Source organism: Sphaerodactylus townsendi, linkage group LG05, assembly GCF_021028975.2.
Source record: "Sphaerodactylus townsendi isolate TG3544 linkage group LG05, MPM_Stown_v2.3, whole genome shotgun sequence".
NCBI lineage: Eukaryota > Metazoa > Chordata > Lepidosauria > Squamata > Sphaerodactylidae > Sphaerodactylus > Sphaerodactylus townsendi.
Window position 1 is genome coordinate 8158331 of NC_059429.1, and position 22244 is coordinate 8180574.

Genomic DNA, 22244 nt, shown 5'->3' on the forward strand with positions numbered 1-22244 from the left:
CCCCCCACCCCCCCCCCCCCCCACCCCCCCCCCCCCCCACCCCCCCCCCCCCCCACCCCCCCCCCCCCCCACCCCCCCCCCCCCCCACCCCCCCCCCCCCCCACCCCCCCCCCCCCCCACCCCCCCCCCCCCCCACCCCCCCCCCCCCCCACCCCCCCCCCCCCCCACCCCCCCCCCCCCCCACCCCCCCCCCCCCCCACCCCCCCCCCCCCCCACCCCCCCCCCCCCCCACCCCCCCCCCCCCCCACCCCCCCCCCCCCCCACCCCCCCCCCCCCCCACCCCCCCCCCCCCCCACCCCCCCCCCCCCCCACCCCCCCCCCCCCCCACCCCCCCCCCCCCCCACCCCCCCCCCCCCCCACCCCCCCCCCCCCCCACCCCCCCCCCCCCCCACCCCCCCCCCCCCCCACCCCCCCCCCCCCCCACCCCCCCCCCCCCCCACCCCCCCCCCCCCCCACCCCCCCCCCCCCCCACCCCCCCCCCCCCCCACCCCCCCCCCCCCCCACCCCCCCCCCCCCCCACCCCCCCCCCCCCCCACCCCCCCCCCCCCCCACCCCCCCCCCCCCCCACCCCCCCCCCCCCCCACCCCCCCCCCCCCCCACCCCCCCCCCCCCCCACCCCCCCCCCCCCCCACCCCCCCCCCCCCCCACCCCATGTAGCCCATAACATCGGGAGGGCCGCGAGTTTGACACCTGTGGCTAAGGAAGAGAGTGACCGGTCCCTGACAATTAAATTATTACGCAAAAAAGCTTCATCTACATGATTTTCTTGGCGCAACATTTAGATCGCTGCTGAATTTTAAATTTCTGCCTTGCTTGAAAATGCTATTCTTTTAAAACTGAGCTTCCGGACTTCCCAGCACCTGTGCTCTCCCTGCTTCCGTAGAAGGCCAAAGTGAAAATTTGGTAGAGGAGGGGGCAGGACTCTGGGATTGGCAATACGAGACAGTGTTTTACAATCATAAATTAATAATCCAATACATTCATGGCGTGTTGTTTGCGCTCCAGGTCCTCTGCTTTGGCTGCGGGGGTGGAGGGAGGTGCAGATCTGAGAACCAGCAGGGATGTGAAAAGAACTCTGGAGGAGAAGTCTTTTCCCGTGCTTATCTGGGCAATCCGGGCCTCTCTTGTGGCGAGGGAGGCTGGATCCTGCAAACCGAGTGCTGTAGCGTGATCCTAAGACAAACTGGCATTGGAACTGCTCGTGGCGCTGTTCCTCTTCTGAAGGCATTTGACGGCGCTGGGGACTTGCAAGCCGGGATAGACGTGGAAACTGCCGCACCAAACCTACGGAAAGGAAGAGAGGTCAAGAGATGACTGGAAAGAGTCTGCAGGAGGCCATTTAGTTGTGAAAACTCTGTGTATTTATTGCCAGACAGCATCAAAAACATTGAGAAAAACACTGACCTATTCACATGTAATGCCCTCACTTATCCTCAATTGCCCTCAAAGAATATCATAAGAACATAAGAGCATCAGAAAGAGCCTGCTGGATCAGACCAGAGTCCATCTAGTCCAGCACTCTGCTACTCACAGTGGCCCACCAGGTGCCTTTGGGAGCTCACCTGCAGGATGTGAAAGCAATGGCCTTCTGCTGCTGTTCCCGAGCACCTGGTCTGCTAAGGCCTTTGCAAACTCAGATCAAGGAGGATCAAGATTGGTAGCCATAGATCGACTTCTCCTCCATCAACTTGCAGCCCTATCTGATTAGCTACCCAGTGATATGCTGTCACACTTTAAGTGATCCCTGGTGGCCTGGGATGACCTACTGTATATACTCATGTATAAGTCGAATTTTTCAGCACATTTTTAATGCTGAAAAAGCTCCCCTCGACTTACATGCGGGTCATTAAATTTTTTTGTGTATTTTTACTTTGCTGGCCAGCAGGGGGCGCATTTTTAATGCTAGCGACCCCAACATTGCAGGGTACCCTCAGAAGACACTCCTGATGATAACAGCCAAGTTTGGTAATGTTTGGTTCAGGGGGTCCAAAGTTATGGACCCCCAAAGGAGGTGCCCCCATTCCCCATTGTTTTCAATGGGAGCTATTAGTAGATGGGGCTACCCTTTTGAGGGTCCATCCCTGACTGTCCCACCAATCAAAGAAACTTGTTTAGTAGGTACAGCAAAAGGGACCTTTTTAGTGGCAGCCCTTTGATTATGGAAGAACTTCTCCTTTGTGGCAGCTTCCTGCTTTACAAAGGGGTTGTCTAGGCGCCCCTAGGGAAGTAGTGCCCGGGGCTTACAGCCTGACTTGTCCCCCCCCCTAAATACGCCAGTGTGATTAAGACAACAAATTTGAAAAACAAAGGAGACTTATTCACATGCTATAAGAAGAAATAAATTGATAGAACGTATTTAATATTTCGGTTAATTGCATGAAACATCCTCCTCAGATTGCCAAGTTTGGAGTTCCTGCTTCAGTACCGTAGAAGTGAAAATGACAGGGGGAAGAGAGAGCATTTGGTCATCACTGCAGAATTTTCACAGGGCTGGAAATTAGGTCCGTTCTACTAACTGTTGAGGTCCAGCTTCTCTCCACAGGCATGAGGTCAGGATGGTTTTTAATGTGCCGCTTTTAATAGTGGTTTTATTATATCGTTTATATGGTTTTTCACTCTGCTGTTACTCATCTTCGGCCCCAGAATGCCTCGGAGAAAAGCCGGTGTAACCCCCATGCCCAGAATGGGTTGAACCAGTAAGGGGGTGGAGATTCAGAGCAGCAGAAAGGCTGCAGAGCTCTTTGGAGAAGACAAGGCTACCAGACTCGGACCTTGGTTCTATAAGCCCTTAACACCTTGTTAAGGTAATTGCAATATTTTTGGGAACTACTGGGAAGGTAGTTGTTTTTGCTATGTTGTAAATGTTGGAGTTTATTGTTTCAGGGCTTTCTTTTTGTGGTTGTAACGGGTGAGAGTTCTCCTGGAAACCTTCATCATGTTGCATCCTGTTCACCAAGCCCTTGGAGTCTTCAGGAGCCAACCCACTTGCAAAGAAGAATTGGACTTGGCAGTATCAGTAGACTGTAACTAGAAGGACTTGAAAATGCAACCTGAACAGGACCTTGAATTGTAATGTTAAATGTTGATGTTTAATGTTATTTGTAAAGAGAAGTAAACTGTTTTGTTTAAATTTGGTTCTTTACAACTCCTTCCAAGTTCTTCCCCACAGAACCCACAAGCTGAGGTTACACCGGCCTATCAATATTTCAAATCAATAAATACAGAAAATACTTCTGCAAATAATATAAACAGCAGCTCATCAGGTGCTGGACTCTAGAGAACCAGCACACCCATTTCCTCCATTAGAGGTTTCTCACCATGAAGGCTGGAAGAACTGGTTGAGTGAACTTGGCCCGAAACGTATGAAGCAGTTGCTTTGTTTTGGCATTGTAGAAGGAGAGGAAACCTGCAAACAAAGGAGATAGGTAAACATGAAGCCGGGCTCGTCCGGAAGTGATAAGGAGGCGCAGGGGCGAGTTGGAGGCCACGGGAAGCAACAGAAGGGGCCGATTTGGGGGTGTCTTGACTGCAGCTATCACAAGAGTTGCAAAAACAGCTCGGTCAGAAATTCGTGATAGCTGCTTCATAATTCTGACATGCCTTCTAATATACAGCAGGACCGGAGCAAGGGGAAACTGCGCCCGGGATATGCGTGCACCCTGTGCCCTTGTCATGCCCCTACCCGCCCCCGCGCCCCCCCGGTGTGTCATGCCCCCCGTCCCCTTGGTACTATGCCACTGATATACAGTGAGGCTACTTGGAATGGTTGGGTGAGAATCTATTGACGTATAATCTATCTATATAAAAATCTATCAGTGCGTTTTTCTGCTGACAGGTAATCTCCCAAACTACTGGACCGATTGCTTTGAAATTTTCACACAACGTCGATTTTGCATGTGGCCAGGTTTCCATACTGTTTCCACACCTCCTGTTGTGTACATGTCACAACTGTGCATGTTATTGTGTACATGCCACACCTGTGACAGTTGGAACCACAGTTCTGTTCCGCAACAGCGCCATCTGCTGGCGGTCAAAACAACACCCTCTGATACAAGGGAACCAACCATGCCTTCCTTGAAAACCACTGCCTTATGGAGTGAAAGGGTTGGGGCCGCCATCTGGACATGACCCACCCATCCTAGCGGAGGAAGGGGAAGGTGAGGGAGGGTCCAGGGGTTTGCTGGACCAAACGCTCTGAAATTTGAACACAACGTAGCTCATGCCTCCCAGCGTGTTTTACGCTAGATAATTCGCCTGCAAGGGAAGGGAGTGAAAGGGACAGGATTAGCCACCTGCACATGGCCCACCCACCCTAGCAGAGGAAGGGGAACGTTAGGGAGGGACCAGCTGGGTTGCCATGCAAGGGAACGGGAGAGAGGGAGGGGAGCGAGGGGCCCCTTGCCCCTCCCCTCCCTTGCAATCATTGTGCAATGACACATGTTCGAACCGTTCGCTTCCCCTTTTCTTTCTTTTCCACTTCACCAGACTCAGCCACAGCAACGCGTGGCCGGACCCGCTAGTTATTAATAATGATTATGAATTACACTAATGCACGTGGTGCTTTCTTAGATGCATAGACAGCTCTCCGAGCCAAGGAACTCACAATGGAGTTGCTAACGACATCCTTCAATGGCTTTAGCAGCATCATGCGTTGGAGGAATCAACCGTAATTGATGCCTGCTTACTGTTAAAGCAATTGGAATTGGCCCTTTCTAGCCATTCTATTGGTCTGTTCAGTTCCTGCCCATTTCTCTAGTTATTGATTTATTTTATTCTACTTAATAGGCTGCCCTTTCCTGGCTGAAAGGCAGGCTCAGATTGGCTAACAACATTCAAACAACATCATTTACAATACATATCCGAATTAAAGTCAATAAAAGCCAACTAAAACTCACAAGGAATTCACAAACATTCATATGGTGCTTAGTATTTACTAAATCCATATTGCCGATTGGGGAAGACTAAAATTACACCCATCATCCATCCATCCATCCATCCATCCATCCATCCATCCATCCATCCATCCATCCATCCATCCATCCATCCATCCATCCATCCATCCATCCATCCATCCATCCATCCATCCATCCATCCATCCATCCATCCATCCATCCATCCATCCATCCATCCATCCATCCATCCATCCATCCATCCATCCATCCATCCATCCATCCATCCATCCATCCATCCATCACGACACGCCCCCTTTTGGAGATGAAGTCTGTAAACTCCATGTTCACCTACTTCAGCTTTCTAATAATACTGGTTGCATAATATCAAAATGTTTCTAGCGAATACATAGTTCGGCTAACTATTTTCCATCACACTACGTCCCTGCCCTGGTCTCAGCCGCCAGAGAGTTCCACCAGGTGGGACCAGAACAGAAAATGTTCTGGCCCTGATCAAGGCTAGCGGGTATTCTTGGGGCTGGGGTCCATCAAGAGATCACTTCCCGAGGAACACAGTGCTCTCCCAGGGTGATAAGGGGAGAGGGGGACCCACGTATTTAAGATAATGATGGAAAGGCAGGGTCATAGCTCATTGGCTGAGTCTGTTGACAGAGTCAGCCAGTCAGAGGACAGCTGTGCACCCACTTTCCCAGAAGAGGGAGCGAAACATGCACTTTTCTTGCTCGTACCCTGCATCAGCAAGGAGACGACGTCATTCTCCTTTTCCTCTAGATGCCTCTGCCGGCAGGATAATGGGAGATCAACTCTACGACCTTACAGGACGAGCGGGCTGACTGTTATGCATGGAAGAGGACAGGCCATGGATTTCTGGTCAACTGTGTGATGTCTGTAGAACTACAGGACTCAGGGAATTAGCCGCTATGCTGCCCTTGATGCCAGACTTGGGCAGAACACGTGCCAGACATCTCTGGTTCAATTCCTCCCAGCTCTGGTCCCAAGAACCTGGCTGGGAAAAAGCTGTCTCTGCAGTTTCTGCGAGACAACAGGAACGGGTGGACCAATTTCGGAGGCATATCGGGGGGAAATGGCGCCCGGAGACAATTCCTTCTCTGGGCGGCCCCCACCCCCTGCACTTGGGGGCGGGTCTGGGGGCGGGTCCACACCCCAGCCCTGCCCCCGTCCTCCATGCAGTCTGGCTTTTGCCCAAAAGCCGGCCTGCATGGAGGCCGGTGGCGGGGCTCGGTGGCGGCAGGTGGCCCAGGTGGGCGCCGCAACCACCTGCTGCCGAGCCCCGCCCCGTCGCCTCCCTTCAGGTTGGCAGGTGGTGGGGGAAGGGCTTGGTGGCGTTTGGCTGGAGTGTGCACTGTTTGGTCATGGGAGGGCGCCAGGCCAAAAGGCGTGTGCCCAGGGACATGGGTGACCCCGTGTCCCTGTAGGCCAGTGGTGGCAAACCTTTGGCGCTCCAGATGTTATGGACTACAATTCCCATCATCCCCTGCCAGCATGGCCAATTGAACATCTGGAGAGCCGCAGGTTGGCCACCCCTACTCTATACTGTGTTTATTGAGCTCCAATTGGCCATGCTGGCAGGGGCTGAGGGGAATTGTAGTCCACAAACATCTGGAGTGCCATAGATTGGCCACCCCTACCTTATACTGTGTTTATTGAGCACCAATTGGCCATGTTGGCAGGGGCTGATGGGAATTGTAGTCCATGGACATCTGGAGTGCCATAGGTTGGCCACCCCTACCCTATGCTGTGTTTATTGAGCACCAATTGGCCATGCTGACAGGGGCTGAGGGGAATTGTAGTTCACGAACATCTGGAGTGCCATAAGTTGGCCACCCCTACCCTATGCTGTGTTTATTGAGCACCAATTGGCTATCTGGAGTGCCATAGTTTGGCCACCCCTACCCTATACTGTGTTTATTGAGCACCAATTGGCCATACTGGCAGGGACTGAGGGGAATTGTAGTCCATGAACATCTGGAGTGCCATAAGTTGGCCACCCCTACCCTATGCCGTGTTTATTGAGCACCAATTGGTCATGCTGGCAGGGGCTGAGGGGAATTGTAGTCCACGAACATTTGGAGTGCCATAGCTTGGCCACCCCTACCCTATACTGTCTTTATTGAGCACTAATTGGCCATGCTGGCAGGGGCTGAGGGGAATTGTAGTCCATAACATCTGGAGTGCTACAGGCCTATAGGCCTTTTTATATAACAGTCCTCTGACTAATGAGGAGACTGTTTCATATTTTCAGATCTTTGATTACAAAGCAATTATCTTCCAGGCAGACCTGATTCCCTGTGGGTCTTCTCTCACAAGTCACACAGTGGACCGTGCTCCATTACAACGGGGGAAATGGGTAGACCCGACATTTGCAAACCAATCAGAAGGGTTTGGTGCAAGCAACCCCGATATCACCTTCGTGGAAATGACAGTAGATGCCAATGACGTCGGGCACCGGCACATCTAAGATCTTGGCTTTGTTGTTATGCTTTGCCGTGAAGCTGACTTGCAGCCAGTTGTTCAGATGGAGGCACCACGATGAAGGCGTCTTGCCCAACTGGTCAAACTTGCCCAGAGTCCTGTAGGCCACCCCAACGGCAAAAGCTTTGCTATCCCGGTCGTAGCGCACTTCCCAGTAATGATCGCCGCCGTCGATCAAGACGTCTCCTACAACGGAGCGAGAAAACGGTCACACCAGAGGGAGCGTAAGATCACTGCAGTTAACGCTTTGTGGGATTGCTCTGGAGAAGAGTTTGACCACTTCGGTTGGTCCAGAATGCAGCATCATGGATGTTGACTGAAGTGAGTCATAGGGACTACGTTACTCCAGTTTAGGTCCACCTATGCTAGCTGCCGACTTGTTTCCAGGGTCAATTCAAGGTGTTGGTTTTGACCTTTGAAGCTTTAGACCAGGGGTCTGCCACCTTCGGCTCTCCAAATGTTCATGGACTACAATTCCCATCAGCCCTGCCACTTGGCCATGCTGGCAGGGGCTGATGGGAATTGTAGTCCATAAACATTTGGAGAGCCATAGGTTGCAGACCCCTGCTTTAGACGATTTGGGAGTAACAATGAAGTGTAGCATTTGAGTAACAATGGAGATAGCATTGGAGATGCCTCACCTATTGACCTTGCTATCTCCATTGTTACTCACATGCTACACTTCATTGTTACTCACTTGCCAGGCCACTCCTATTCAGATGCCCTCACCTATTGACCTTTACTTACAGGTATACATACTCCACTCGCTTCCTTTCCTACTATCAGATCCTCTGAAGATGCCAGCCACGGATGCAGGCGAAACGTCAGGAGAGAATGCTGCTAGAACACGGCCATACAGCCCGGAAACTACACAGCACCCCACTTTCACAATTGTTTGCAAGTGCACTTTGCTGTTCCGGCCAGCTGCAAAGCGCATTGGAAGTGGATTGAAAGGGCATTATTCTGCATGTGCGAAAGGAGCCAAAGTCATTCCTTTGACATTATCCATAGCCCAGCGCTTTCTGCTTCAGCTCCTCGTGTTTCGTTGGCCGATCTTTGCTTTGTCCTGCTCCAGTGTACCTGGCTTCCCTTTCCAGATTCTTCCATTCTGCCCACTGCCCACCATTTTATACCTGGCTTTATCTGTGCTGGTTGCCAGCTCCAGTAGATGGGGCCAAATGTTTTTTTAAACCCAGAGCTATTAGGAAGCCAAAGTTCTTCTTACCTAGCACTGTGTAGGACTCGGCGGTGAAACGGTCCCTCCCTCCACGGCCTGACGGCAACCTTTTTGGTGACTGCACACACCTGCAGGAACAGAGGAATGTTCAGGAGACAGCTGGGCTTCATCCTTTGGTACTGGGATTAACACATCACAGAGTACATACAATGAGCAGTGGTGTACCTAGGCAAACTGGCGCCCTGGGCAAAACCTGAGTTTGATACCCCCCAATGGGCGGAGCAGCCCGGCCGCAGCACTCACCCTTCCCGGACGGCCCCAGCAGCCCAAGTTCACCAGAGGCGGAGCTCCCCGTCCTCCTGCTCTGCCTCTGGTGGCTTGTGGGCCACCGTACAGAGTGGGCAGGGCTTAGCCATAGTGGGCGGGGCTTAGAAATCAGGCACCCCCACGTGATGAAAAATTTCTGCACCTTGGACAACTGCCCACTTTGCCCAATGGGCGGTACGCCACTGACAATGAGTTTGGGATCCCCATCCTGTGTATGAATCAGTCATGTCTCAATGGGTCAAGCAGTAGACCCTGGATCTGTTCCAGGCGAAGAGAACAGCCTGGGCTGCAGGTCAAAGCCTCTTCTTTGCCTGCACTGCGGTTTTGATCCAAACTGGGCATCACAGAAACAAGAACTCGGGGGAGCCCATAACCCGTTCCACCTTTTGCCATTTTAAACTGGGTCGACTTTTTGGGAAACAAACCCGGTCACTTGCAGATGCTCCTCAACAGCTGATTCACCTCTGAAAGAGATACTTGCCCACGTAGTGGTGAGAGTGTCTGACTAGGATGTTGGAACGGGGTTCAAATCCCTACTTTGTTTGGGTGACTTTGGGCCGGTCACAAGCTTTCAGCCCAACCTACCTCGCAGAGTCGTTGCGGGAATAAAATGGGAGTTGATGAGAATAGCGCAGGCCACTTTGGATCCCCGTTGTGGACAGAGAAGGGGTGGAAAATGGAGAAAGTCAATAAATAATAAATAGCCCCGGGGAAGAGCGAACTGGCTTTACCTGGCAGGCGAGTTGACCGGAGAGGCTGTGCGACCCTTTCCCTCCTTTTCCCGAGCTTTGATGTCTTGCACCTTCCCGCCCATGGCATCCCATTCCACGCTGAGGTCTTCCACTTTGAGGTTTTGGTGGCTCGTGCTGCCATCCAGGCGGAACATAAAAGCTGGGGGGAAGAGACGAAAGTCCCATTGGAGCGACTCTTAGGGGATCTGGGATCCCTGGTCAGTTCTCGGCATGTCTCCGGATCGGGCATCTGTGTCTCTAGAGCAGATGTTCATGGACTACAATTCCCATCAGCCATGGGAATTGGCCATGCTGGCAGGGGCTGATGGGAATTGTAGTCCATGAACATCTGGAGTGCCATAGGTTCCTCACCATGGCTCTAGAGCAGATGTCTGCAACCTGCAGATCTCCAGATGTTCATGGACTACAATTCCCATCAGCCATGGGAATTGGCCATGCTGGCAGGGGCTGATGGGATTTGTAGTCCATGAACATCTGGAGATCTGCAGGTTGCAGACATCTGCTCTAGAGCCATGGTGGGGAACCTATGGCGCTCCAGATGTTCATGGACTACAATTCCCACCAGCCATGGGAATTGGCCATGCTGGCAGGGGCTGATGGGATTTGTAGTCCATGAACATCTGGAGTGCCATAGGTTCCCCACCATGGCTCTAGATTGTTATGTTAACTGCTAACTGCCTTTCTCTGGATGCTTTTGCTTTCCTCTGAATCACTACTTTGCTTGTAGGTGAGCTTCAAAGAACAAAGGTTGCTAAACAGAGAGATAAGATGGATGGTGTAAACAGGACTAATAAAAGGAAACACCTCTTCACGCGATGTGTGATTGGTGTTTGGAATATGCTGCCACAGGAGGTGGTGATGGCCACTAACCTGGATAGCTTTAAAAGGGGCTTGGACAGATTTATGAAGTCGATTTATGGCTACCAATCTTGATCCTCTTTGATCTGAGATTGCAAATGCCTTAACAGTCCAGGTGATTGGGAGCAACAGCCGCAGAAGGCCATTGCTTTCCCATCCTGCAGGTGAGCTCCCAAAGGCACCTGGTGGGCCACTGCGAGTAGCAGAGAGCTGGACTAGATGGACTCTGGTTTGATCCAGCAGGCTTGTTTTTATGTTCCTATGGTCTGTCCGAGAGGCCCTTTCTGCACGAGCCAATAAACGCGGGCTAACAATGGTATAAAACCCGTTTTGGAGGGGGGAACTTCGCACGGATCCTACTCCTAACGCGAGTCCGCTCTGTGTGTGTGTGTCCCCCACACACACCTGGTTTTTTCAAGAATCACACTATCTGCAATTGTTTTGTTTTAACGCGGCTTGCAGCCGCTCCTGAGCGAACAGTGGTTGGGCTCTCTGGGAAACAGCTGCTGTTTAGTTCTCTTCTGGACGGAGCTTGCAATCACAAGTGGGCAGGTCTACCCCAATTGGAATTAGCCTCGCTCACTCTGTGCCATCACCTACTTTGTATGGGGCAAGCCCTCCCCTCCCCCAGTTTATGGACCTCTTGTCTCCAGGGTGACGGGCTCTGAGAACTCTCCAGCGACGGCCTTGTTGCAAGCTTTCACACGGAAGTTCATATATTTCATGTCAAATTTCAGACCTGCAGAGATGGAAGAACAGAACATCAGCGGGAGGTGATACCAGGAAAGCTTACAGTCAGACCGGGGGGAGGGGGAGGGGGGACCATTTTTTGCTGGGATCAGCTGCTGTGCCCCCTCAGCCACAATCTTGATATCACGGAACAGAGCAAGGGTGAGATGGATGTCAATCAACAGTCCCTGTCAGCTGCATTGCCACTGGATTGGTGCCACACAGATTAGGGGCCGCCCTTCAGGGGAAGCTCTCCCGGGCAGCCCTGGGTAACGTCTGCACAGCAACTGGGGATGGGGTCCGCAACCTGCGGTTCTCCAGATGTTCATGGACTACAAATCCCATCAGCCCCTGCCAGCATGGTTGCAGACCCCTGGCTTAGAGAGTGTTTATTAGCCTTAAACTAATAAAGTATAAAACATGTTGTGAGAGTTTTTCAAGCATTAGAGTACAGAAGCAACGCGGTTATATAACATTAAGCGGAATATCATAAATTTAGTTATAACAGGATTGTAATTTTAGGAATCTTTAACCACCTGTATTACAGCTTAGCTTTTGTGGTTTGAACATCAGTTGAACTCTCTGATTTTTGCTGCTAGAAACATAAACATCGCTACTTTGGATGTAACCTCAGCATCCACATCAGCCATCAGAAAGCAAACTTTCTCCTCCTTGCTGCCTGTCAGGCCTGACAGGATATCATTGATATATTTGTTACAGATAGCAGAATAAAATGGGCAATGAAGTGTGTAGTGTTGATATATTTGTTACGGATAGCAGAATAAAACGGGCAATGAAGTCTCCCCCTCCCTTGCATGCCACCCCTTACTCCCTCCCTCCCCTTCCCTTGTATGCCTCCCCTCCCTCCCCTCCCTTGCATGCCACCCCTCCCCCTCCCCTGCTAGGGTGGGTGGGCCATGTCCAAATGCCGGGCCCCTTCCCTTGCATGCCACCCCTTACTCCCTCCCTCCCCTTCCCTTGTATGCCTCCCCTCCCTCCCCTCCCTTGCATGCCACCCCTTCCCCTCCCCCTCCCTCTGCTAGGGTGGGTGGGCCATGTCCAAATGCCGGGCCCCTTCCCTTGCATGCCACCCCTTACTCCCTCCCTCCCCTCCCTCCCCTTCCCTTGTATGCCTCCCCTCCCTCCCCTCCGTTGCTTGCCACCCCTTCCCCTCCCCCTCCCTCTGCTAGGGTGGGTGAGCCATATCCAAATGCCGGGCCCCCTCCCTTGCATTCCACCCCTTACTCCCTCACACTCCCTCACACTGATTTAAGCTACATCTGCATACTCGTAGCTCTCTTGGTATTTTAGCAAATCTCCCCAGTAAATGTTCTGACTTAAACGTCTGATATCTCAGGGAAGTGAATGATTTTCTTAGGTTTGCTTCCTTGAGATTTGGAAGGCTTAGAGAGATGATTGGTGCCAATCTTAAATCATGGGTCTGATATGAAGAGGATATCCTGCACCAGAAGCATACAGGGTCCAAACAGCTCCCAGGGGCAAAGCCCCCTCCAGGAACCCCCCCCCCCCCGCTGCAGGGAGCTGGGAACGCCCCAGCCCACTCCCCTGCAAAGTGTGCAGAGTTGGGCTTCCCTCACCCTCAGCCCCAAACCCCTGGCCTGCCTGTGGAACCCCCATGCTCAGAATGGGTTGACCCAGAAAGGGGTGGAGACCCAAAGCAGGAGAAGGCTGCAGAGCTCATGTAGTTGGAGGAGACAAGGCTACCAGACTCGGACCTTGGTTGTATAAGCCCTTAACACCTTGTTAAGGGTTTTTGTGGTTGTAATGGGTGAGAGTTCTCCTGGAAACCTTCCTCATGTTGAATCCTGTTCACCAAGCCCTTGGAGTCTTCAGGAGCCAACCCACTTGCAAAGAAGAATTGGACTTGGCAGTATCAGTAGACTGTAAATATCAGGACTTGAAAATGCAACCTGAACAGGACCTTGAAATGTTGATGTTATATGTTATATGTTAAGAAAGTAAACCATATTGTTTTTAAAATTTGTTGTTGCAGCTCATTCCAAGTTCTGCCCCACAGAACCCACAGATAGAGGTTACACCTGCAGATCCAGGGCATGGCCTTATCCCATTACTTTTAGCAGGCCTAGTCCTGTCTCGAACGATTGCTTCACGTTATGGTGAGCATTTCAAAAATGACTGGAAAAGATATCCGAAGGCAGAGCTGAGCCTGCTAAAAGCAGGGAGACAGGGCCGTGTTCCTGATCTCCAAAGTCAGTGCCTTGGATTACGTTTTCAAGCTGTGGCGATCATTTCAGCAACATACCCATCAGCCTTTGCTACATATGCAAATTACATATTGAGCAAAGGCTCATGGGCATGTTGTTAAAATGATCGCTATAATTTGATAACACAGTCCAAGGCACTGGTCAATTCCACGCAGCAAATATACAACGGGTCGCAGTCAGAGGTGGGATCCAGCAGGTTCTCACAGGTTCCCGAGAGTAGGTTACTCATTATTGTGTGTGCCGAGAGGGGGTTACTAATTGGTGATTTTGCCCCGTGATTTTTGCCTGAGTTACGCCCCTCCTCTCAGCAGTAGCGCGCAGAACTTGAAGCAGTCTAGCAGGAGGCGCACCGGCGTGCGTGGCAGCCTGCGCCTGCGTGCATTCGTTTCCTGCCCAAGGACCGGTGCAGCGGCTGCGTCCTTGCCACAGCCCCGCCCAGGAATGCTCCGCCCCCAGAATGCCCGGCCACGCCCCCGTCGTGCCCCGCCCAGCCCTATTGGCACTACGCCACAGTTTGAATCCCACCACCATGGGAATTTGTTACTCAAATTTTTGGATCCCACCACTGGGCAGACTTGTTTTGGGGATGGGACCTGTGTGAAGCCCCACCCCCATCAGTTTGTATTGTCATATTTGCCCTGTGCGGAATCCACCATTGTGTGAAGATATTTTTGTGTGTCCCGACTCTGGTGCCAATTGTGACACATTTCGCTTTTTCACCTCTTAAAAAAAACACTTCTATGAACAGAGATCTTATCAGAGATAGGAGTGTAAGCCTAGTGTTTTCCTGACATGCTGTTTTTCCAATGTCCAGGGAGCTTTTTCACGAAGGAACTTGCAATTAAACCCATTTTAAAGGTATGGTGTGGGCATGTCACCTGCCAACCAGCCTCACCTGACAGGGTATACTCGGTTTGCTTAATTCCTTCTATGACCATCCAAGGCTGATCTTCTTTGACTCGTGGCGGCCCCTCGAAGTTGGTTCTGCGATACTCTAGCACGTAATGGTCGATTTTGCTGTCTTCCTCAGGCATCCGCCACGCAAGCGTCACACAGTTGTCAGCCACCAAGGATTCGGCGGTGTCTATCTCAGGGGCGCTGGGGACTAGGTTAGGAGAAAGGGAGCACAGGGTAAAGGCTAGGTCATTTGCTGCCATCTTATGCCACCAGGCTGAGATTAGATAGGCAGTGATGGCGAACCTTTTCGAGACCGAGTGCCCAAATTGCAACCCCAAACCCACTGATTTATCGCAAAGTGCCAACACGGCAATTTAACCTGAATACTGAGGTTTTAGTTTAGAAAAAACGGTTGGCTCCGAGGTGTGCGTTACTCAGGAGTAAGTTTAGTGAAGCAACCGTGAATCCATCCAGAAATCACCAGGTGTTTCCCAACCTGAATCTGGCCACCCTGCCTTTCCATCCCCACTGGTGGCCAGGGGATGCCATAGCCTGGTTCTAAGTGGCTCCTTACATGCATATATGGTGGGGTGGCCTCATGGACCTCAGCGGATGCCCCACAACCATGCCCACCTCAGTGCCATCTCTACGAACACCTGGGAAAAAGCAGCATCCCCACATCAACGAAGAGAAGTGAGGAAGTCTCCAGTCCCCCATACAAACGGGGCATAAAACGTTTCTGTGCAAATGCCTAGTGCGGAAGAGAATGTTGGGAGGCAGCCTGAATGATCAAGGTTTGGGAGAACTTGGGATGCCCAAGTGGTTTGCTACATACCATCCACCAATGACGAAGGGAGGGGGAACTGCCCACGCGTGCCCTCCCTGCCCCCGACACGCCCCGCCCTGAAATTCCCTGCCCCCCACTCCTGGCCTGGGGCGAGCCACCCAGATGTCCCATTGCAGATACGCCTCTGCCATCCTCCATGCCTGCGCAGCCTTTCCTACGTACCTCCACAAATATTACACCCATGCGTACTCCAACTCACTAGGTGAGTATCATTTCAACATTATCTTTCTATCACAAACATATGAACAAACTTTTGGTAAGTACACCGTCAGGTACGGCTATACAACCTCTAGATTAGGTTTTTATTTCGGCAGTCCTTTGTCAAGCCAATCTGAAATGTACAAATACAAGTGTACAAGTGTACAAATGTAGAAATGTACAAATACAAGTGCCTCTCCCTTTTTAACATTCTGGGAGCTGTGAACACCTGGATCTACCGTCTCCCTCTCTGGGAGGGGTTTTATTGATAGTTTTAATACTGGACGCCGAGTGGTTTTTGCAGAGCGCTGTAATGTTATGTTTTTAATGATGTTATTTATATTAATTATTTATTGCTTGTGTAATATTAATGTGTTGTTCACCGCCCAGAGCCCTCAGGGGATAGGGCGGTATATAAATATAATAAATAAACAAACAAACAAACAAACAAACAAACAAACAAATAAATAAATAAAGAAGGAAGAAGAAGAAGAAGAAGAAGAAGAAGAAGAAGAAGAAGAAGAAGAAGAAGAAGAAGAAGAAGAAGAAGAAGAAGAAGAAGAAGAAGAAGAAGAAGAGGAGTTTGGATTTATATCCCCCCTTTCTCTCCTGCAGGAGACTCAAAGGGGCTGACAATCTCCTTGCCCTTCCCCCCTCACAACAAACACCCTGTGAGGTAGATGGGGCTGAGAGAGCTCCGAAAAGCTGTGACTAGCCCAAGGTCACCCAGCTGGCGTGTGTGGGAGTGCCCAGGCTAATCTGAATTCCCCAGATAAGCCTCCACAGCTCAGGCGGCAGAGCGGGGAATCAAACCCGGTTCCTCCAGATTAGATACACGAGCTCTTAACCTCCTACGCCACTGCTGCTCCTTACAATTGTTGTAAATTGTTGTACAAAGTATTCTTTTTCCTTACTCCTCTAGGAGCACAACTGTTTTTTCTTACGCTAGTGAGTTGGAGTACGGATGGGTGAAATATTTGTGACAGTACCTGTTGCACACTTTCCTACGTACCTGGCAGGAATTTCAGGGATTGCAGGATGCGACGCTCTTGGGCAAAGTCCACCATCAAATGGCTCATGTTGTCGCTGACTTTGGCCTTGAGAGAGAGCCGGAAGGCGGGGGCCATGGTGATGCTGTGAGTGGGCCCAATGAGAGACAGGAGAAGAGGGATGAAAGAGGGATCATGGAAACACACCTGCCCAGGACTCCCGGGACGGTCTGGGTTCCCGAGGGAAGGCTATACAACAGTGATGGCGAACCTTTTCGAGACCGAGTGCCCAAATTGCAACCCAAAAACCACTTATTCATCGCAAAGCGCCAACACAGCAATTTAACCTGAATACTGAGGCGTGCGTTGCTTGGGAGTAAGCTTGGTTGTAGTCGGTGGCTTTGCTTTGAAGCAAGCATGCAACTCTTCCAACGGGTGAATCACGACCCTAGGAGGGTTTACTCAGAAGCAAGCCCCATGGCCAGCAACCGAGCTTACTCCCAGATAAAGGATCGCGCTTTAGTTCTTCCCATGTAAATCAGTGGGGTTTAACAGCGCTTAATAGGGTTACCTACACTGCTTTCCCCAAACTAGGTATTAGGTTTAATGCTAATAATCGAGCCCAGCAGCCCAGGCCAGCCTAGATGTGTGGGGGGGGGCACTCTGCGCGTGCCCACAGAAAGGGCTCTGAGTGCCACCTCTGGCACCCGTGCCATAGGTTTGCCACCACTGCTATACAACATGCAAAGCACTCAAGTGGCTCAGGCCCAAGAGAACGCAGCCCCGGAATGTCAGAACTCAGGAAAAACAGCAAAGGGTTGCCAAGCATGTGCCTTTCCACTAAGCAGCATTAATTGCTCAATTTTATAGTGTTGCCAACCTACAGTTGTGGCCTGGAGATCTCGTTGAACTAGAACGGATCTCCAGGCAACAGAGATCCATTCCCCTGGAGAAAACAGCTACTTTGCAGTGGTGGGATCAAAAATTTAGTAACAGGTTCCCATGGTGGTGGGATTCAAACTGTGGTGTATTGCCAATGGGGCTGGGTGGGGCATTCCGGGGGCGTGGCCGGGCATTCCAGGGGCGGGGCATTCCTGGGCGGGGCTGTGGCAAGGACGCAGCCGCTGCGCCGGTCCTTGGGCGGGAAACGAATGCACGCAGGCGCAGGCTGCCACGCACGCCGGTGCACCTCCTGCTAGACTGCTTCCAGTTCTGCGCGCTACTGCTGAGAGGAGGGGCGTAACTAAGGCAAAAATCACGTGGCAAAATCACCAATTGGTAACCCCCTCCCGGCACACACAAATAATTAGTCACCTACTCTCGGGAACCTGTGAGAACCTGCTGGATCCCACCTCTGCTGCTTTGGATGATGAACTGTGTGGAATTGTAACCTGCTAAGGTCCCTCCCCAAACTCCACCCTCCAGGCTCCGCCCACAAAATCTCCAGGTATTTCCCAGAACAGAGCTCACAACTCTACCAGTCTAGTGCGTTTTCATTCCCCCCCTTCTTCCATGGGCCTAGAGTAGTATACATGGCTCTCGTTTTCCCCGTTTTATTCTCACAACAGCCCAGCGAGGTAACGGAGACCGATAATGTGTGACTGGCTCAAGCAGGGGCAGAGCGAGGGGGAACTGTGCCTGGGGCATGCCGGTGTCCTCCGCCCCCGCCCCGCCCCGCCCTGGAATGCCCCCTCCCCGCCCCCTCCTGCTCTGGCCATACTCCCGCACAGGCGCTACGCCCAGAGGTGGGATCCAGCAGGTTCTCACAGGTTCCCGAGAGTAGGTTACTCATTATTTGTGTGTGCCGAGAGGGGGTTACTAATGGGTGATTTTGCCACGTGATTTTTGCCTTAGTTTCGCCCCTCCTCTCAGCAGTAGCACGCAGAACTTGAAGCAGTCTAGCAGGAGGTGCACCGGCGTGCGTGGCAGCCCGCGCCTGCGTGTATTTGTTTCCCGCCCAAGGACCGGCGCAGTGGCTGCGTCCTTGCCACAGCCCCGCCCAGGAATGCCCGGCCACACCCCCGTCATGCCCCGCCCAGCCCTATTGGCACTACGCCACAGTTTGAATCCCACCACCATGGGAACCTGTTACTAAAATTTTTGGATCCCACCACTGGCTACGCCACTGGGCTCAAGTTCACCCTAGCAAATCTTTATGGCAAAGTGGATAACTGAACCCGCCGTCTCCGAGACCCTCGTCCCGTACCTCAAACTGCTCCACTACACTGACTCCATGCAGGAGGGATTTCTGGGTTGGGGTGGGGAGTTCCAACCTCTCTTTTTAGGGGTGAACAACAAAGCAGAACTTCCGGATCCTGTACAGCATATGAGGGGTTCCCCCCCGCCTCCCACAGGGTCTCCGAAAACAACAGAACAGCCCTGCCTTTTGTGGCGTCAAAACTCTGCGGATAAGGAGGCGGCGGTGGCGCCTCGTGGCACGTACCTGTCCTTGATCTGTTTAGCAGCCTTTGAAACGTAGCGAGGAAGACAGGAAACAAAAAGAAAGGAAAGGAACGTCACAGAAATTCATCCAAAAGAGGGCACATTGCAGTGTCGTTTGCCTGGTGTTTCAGAGCACCTACCACCCCGGAAAAGGTTGGGGACCCCTAATTGTGGGGTGAATGCGCTGTGGGCCCTCCTCCACGGTCCCCCGCCCCACCCAGCAAAACATCCGCAGCAGGTGGCCCTGCTTTACCTGGTTGAAATCGTGGTTTTCCACCCCCTGGAGGGTTTGGTTGGCTGTTTCCAGGAGTTCTTCCGAACTCTCCAAGGCTTTGGTGCAAGCAGAGAGCTGGTTCTGAAAGACATATTTTCCCATCAGTTTTCCCTTTTGATCAGTGATTCCCTTGATGTACCGTAGAAATCCCTTCTCTGTGAGGGACTATATTTCCTCAGGCTTGTGTTTTACTCTTGGTTTTATAGCTCTTTTAACTTCCATTGTGGAAATCAGTTCATCGGTCCCCTAGGCTGGGCTGGGCTACTCCGTGTTTGCCAGGAGAAGAGAATGGATGAACACTCTTCAAGAATGCTGATCGTGCACTGAGCAGGGGGTTTGGCTAGATGGTCTGCATAGCCCCTCATAGGAGCAGAAAGGGCGAAGCGGTTAAGAGCAGGTGCACTCTAATCTGGAAGACCCGGTTTGATTCCCTGCTCTGCCACTTGAGCTGTGGAGGCTTATCTGGGGAACCAGATTAGCTTGTGCACTCCAACACGTGCCAGCTGGGTGACCTTGGGCTAGTCACAGTTCTTCGGAGCTCTCTCAGTCCCACCCACATCACGGGGTGTTTGTTGTGGGGTGGGGAAGGGAAAGGAGATTGTAGACCCCCTTGAGTCTCCTACAGGAGAGAAAGGGGGGGGGGTATAAATCCAACTCTTCTTCTTCTTCCAGCGGCATGATTCTATTAATTGTGGAGACTAAATGAAGCCTCCATTGTCAGAGGCAGTATAATTCTGAAGACCACCAGTGTTGCGGGGGACAACCAGAAGGCCTGCGTGTAGGGTTGCCAGCCTGCAGACCTCCCGGGATTACAGTTAATTAATTAGACATCAGTTCCCACTGGAAAAAAAGAGTCCACTTTGCAAGGTGGATTCTGTAGAAGTTATACTCCACCGATGTTCCTGACCTCTCCAAACCCCCGTCTTCCCCAGGCGCCACTCACAAATCTTCAGGGCTTTCCTAACCTAGAGGTGACAACGATTCCCCCACCTGGCTTATGGGCTCTCCGGGGGCATCTTGTAGATAGACCATGATGGGAAACAGGATGTGGTCCTGATATTGTTCTGAACTGCTATGTTCAGAGGCAGTCTGTCTCTGGTCGATTCCACACTTGCGTTATCGACCTAAGTTCGAGCTGCGTTCGACCTAAGTGCTCCGCACAACCACTGGGATCGACGTGGTTTTGTACCAGCTTCGCCCCGTGCAACGGTCAAATTTCCGACTCCAGTTGGGAACGACTACTTTTTCAGGGAACCACGCTCGAACTCAGCTCGATTCCAGTAAAGTGCGGAATCTCTGGTGCCAGGAGTCCCCCATTCAGCCAATCACAGCTGAGGGTTTCGGGCATGCGTACAGCTGGCCAATCAAAAAACGCCACCTTCGTCCCTCCATTCCTGTGGCAGTTTTTTTTAAACGTGTGTGGGGATAGATGGAACATGGCCGTAGAACAGTAGCCAATCAGAACGGAGCGGCGAAGAGGCACAGGATGATCCCGCCCTCCGAGCTGGGATCAAGCTGGTTGCAGTGGGGAACAACAATGGCTTCGACCTAGGTCAGTACTCTTCTCAGGGAACTGGGTCGAACCTATTTTACTCATGTGCGGAATCGCCCTCTGACAGCAGCAGAGAAACCTCTCATTATCATGGTGCACTGTTGGTCAGAGGGTAGTGGACCAGAGGGAACCATGGTTCATTTCAGCAGGGTGCTTACCTGCAGCTCATAGGTCCGGCTGGCTCGGTCCTGCTTAATTTTCATCAGCATCCCTTCCTTCAGCTCATCCAGCAAGGTGTAGAGCGACAGAAACTCAGATTCCAGGTCCTGCTGCACTCGGTCCGAATTGGCCTGAGAGGAAGGAATGGGGCAGGAGCAGTGGTGGGATCCAAAAATTTTAGTAAGAGGTTCCCATGGTGGTGGGATTCAAACAGTGGCGAAGCGCCAATGGGGCTGGGGGGGCACGACGGGGGCGTGGCTGGGCATTCCGGGAGCGGGGCATTAATAATTTCTCTTGGGTGCTGTGTGGTTTCCGGGCTGTATGGCCGTGTTCTAGCAGCACTCTCTCCTGACGTTTCGCCTGCATCTGTGGCTGGCATCTTCAGAGGATCCTCTGAAGATGATCCTCTGAAGCCCCCCCCCCCCCCACCCCCACCTCCCCCCCTCTCCGCCCCCCCCCCCCCTGCCCCCCCCCCCGCCCCCCCCTCCCTCCAGCCCCCCCCCCCCCCCCCCCCCCCCCCCGCCTCCCCCCCCCCCCCCCCCCCCCCCCCCCCCCCCGACCCCCCTCCCCCCCCCCTCCCCCCCCCACCCACCCCCCTCTCCCCCCACCCCCCCCCCCCCTCTTCCCCCCTGCCCCCCCCCCCCTCCCCCCCCCCCCCCCCCCTCCCCCCCCCCCCCCCCCCCCCCCCACCCCCGCCCCCCCCCCCCCCCCCCCCCCCCACCCCCCCCCCCCCCCACCCCCCCCCCCCCCCACCCCCCCCCCCCCCCACCCCCCCCCCCCCCCACCCCCCCCCCCCCCCACCCCCCCCCCCCCCCACCCCCCCCCCCCCCCACCCCCCCCCCCCCCCACCCCCCCCCCCCCCCACCCCCCCCCCCCCCCACCCCCCCCCCCCCCCACCCCCCCCCCCCCCCACCCCCCCCCCCCCCCACCCCCCCCCCCCCCCACCCCCCCCCCCCCCCACCCCCCCCCCCCCCCACCCCCCCCCCCCCCCACCCCCCCCCCCCCCCACCCCCCCCCCCCCCCACCCCCCCCCCCCCCCACCCCCCCCCCCCCCCACCCCCCCCCCCCCCCACCCCCCCCCCCCCCCACCCCCCCCCCCCCCCACCCCCCCCCCCCCCCACCCCCCCCCCCCCCCACCCCCCCCCCCCCCCACCCCCCCCCCCCCCCACCCCCCCCCCCCCCCACCCCCCCCCCCCCCCACCCCCCCCCCCCCCCACCCCCCCCCCCCCCCACCCCCCCCCCCCCCCACCCCCCCCCCCCCCCACCCCCCCCCCCCCCCACCCCCCCCCCCCCCCACCCCCCCCCCCCCCCACCCCCCCCCCCCCCCACCCCCCCCCCCCCCCACCCCCCCCCCCCCCCACCCCCCCCCCCCCCCACCCCCCCCCCCCCCCACC

At 54.0% G+C, this 22244-nt stretch overlaps 1 protein-coding gene across 1 annotated transcript; it reads right to left on the reverse strand.

Moving 5' to 3' along the window:
• Window positions 1-657: 657 nt before the first annotated feature.
• Window positions 658-20978, reverse strand: FSD1 (fibronectin type III and SPRY domain containing 1). Its single transcript, XM_048495768.1, has 11 exons — window positions 20850-20978; window positions 19119-19220; window positions 18867-18889; window positions 16447-16568; window positions 14388-14597; window positions 11158-11256; window positions 9639-9798; window positions 8629-8708; window positions 7338-7589; window positions 3318-3406; window positions 658-1284 (listed from the first exon to the last, which is right to left on the reverse strand). Exons 1-11 carry the CDS (start codon window positions 20898-20900, stop codon window positions 1174-1176), a joined length of 1299 nt encoding a protein of 432 aa, XP_048351725.1. The 5' UTR covers window positions 20901-20978; the 3' UTR covers window positions 658-1173.
• Window positions 20979-22244: the final 1266 nt, after the last annotated feature.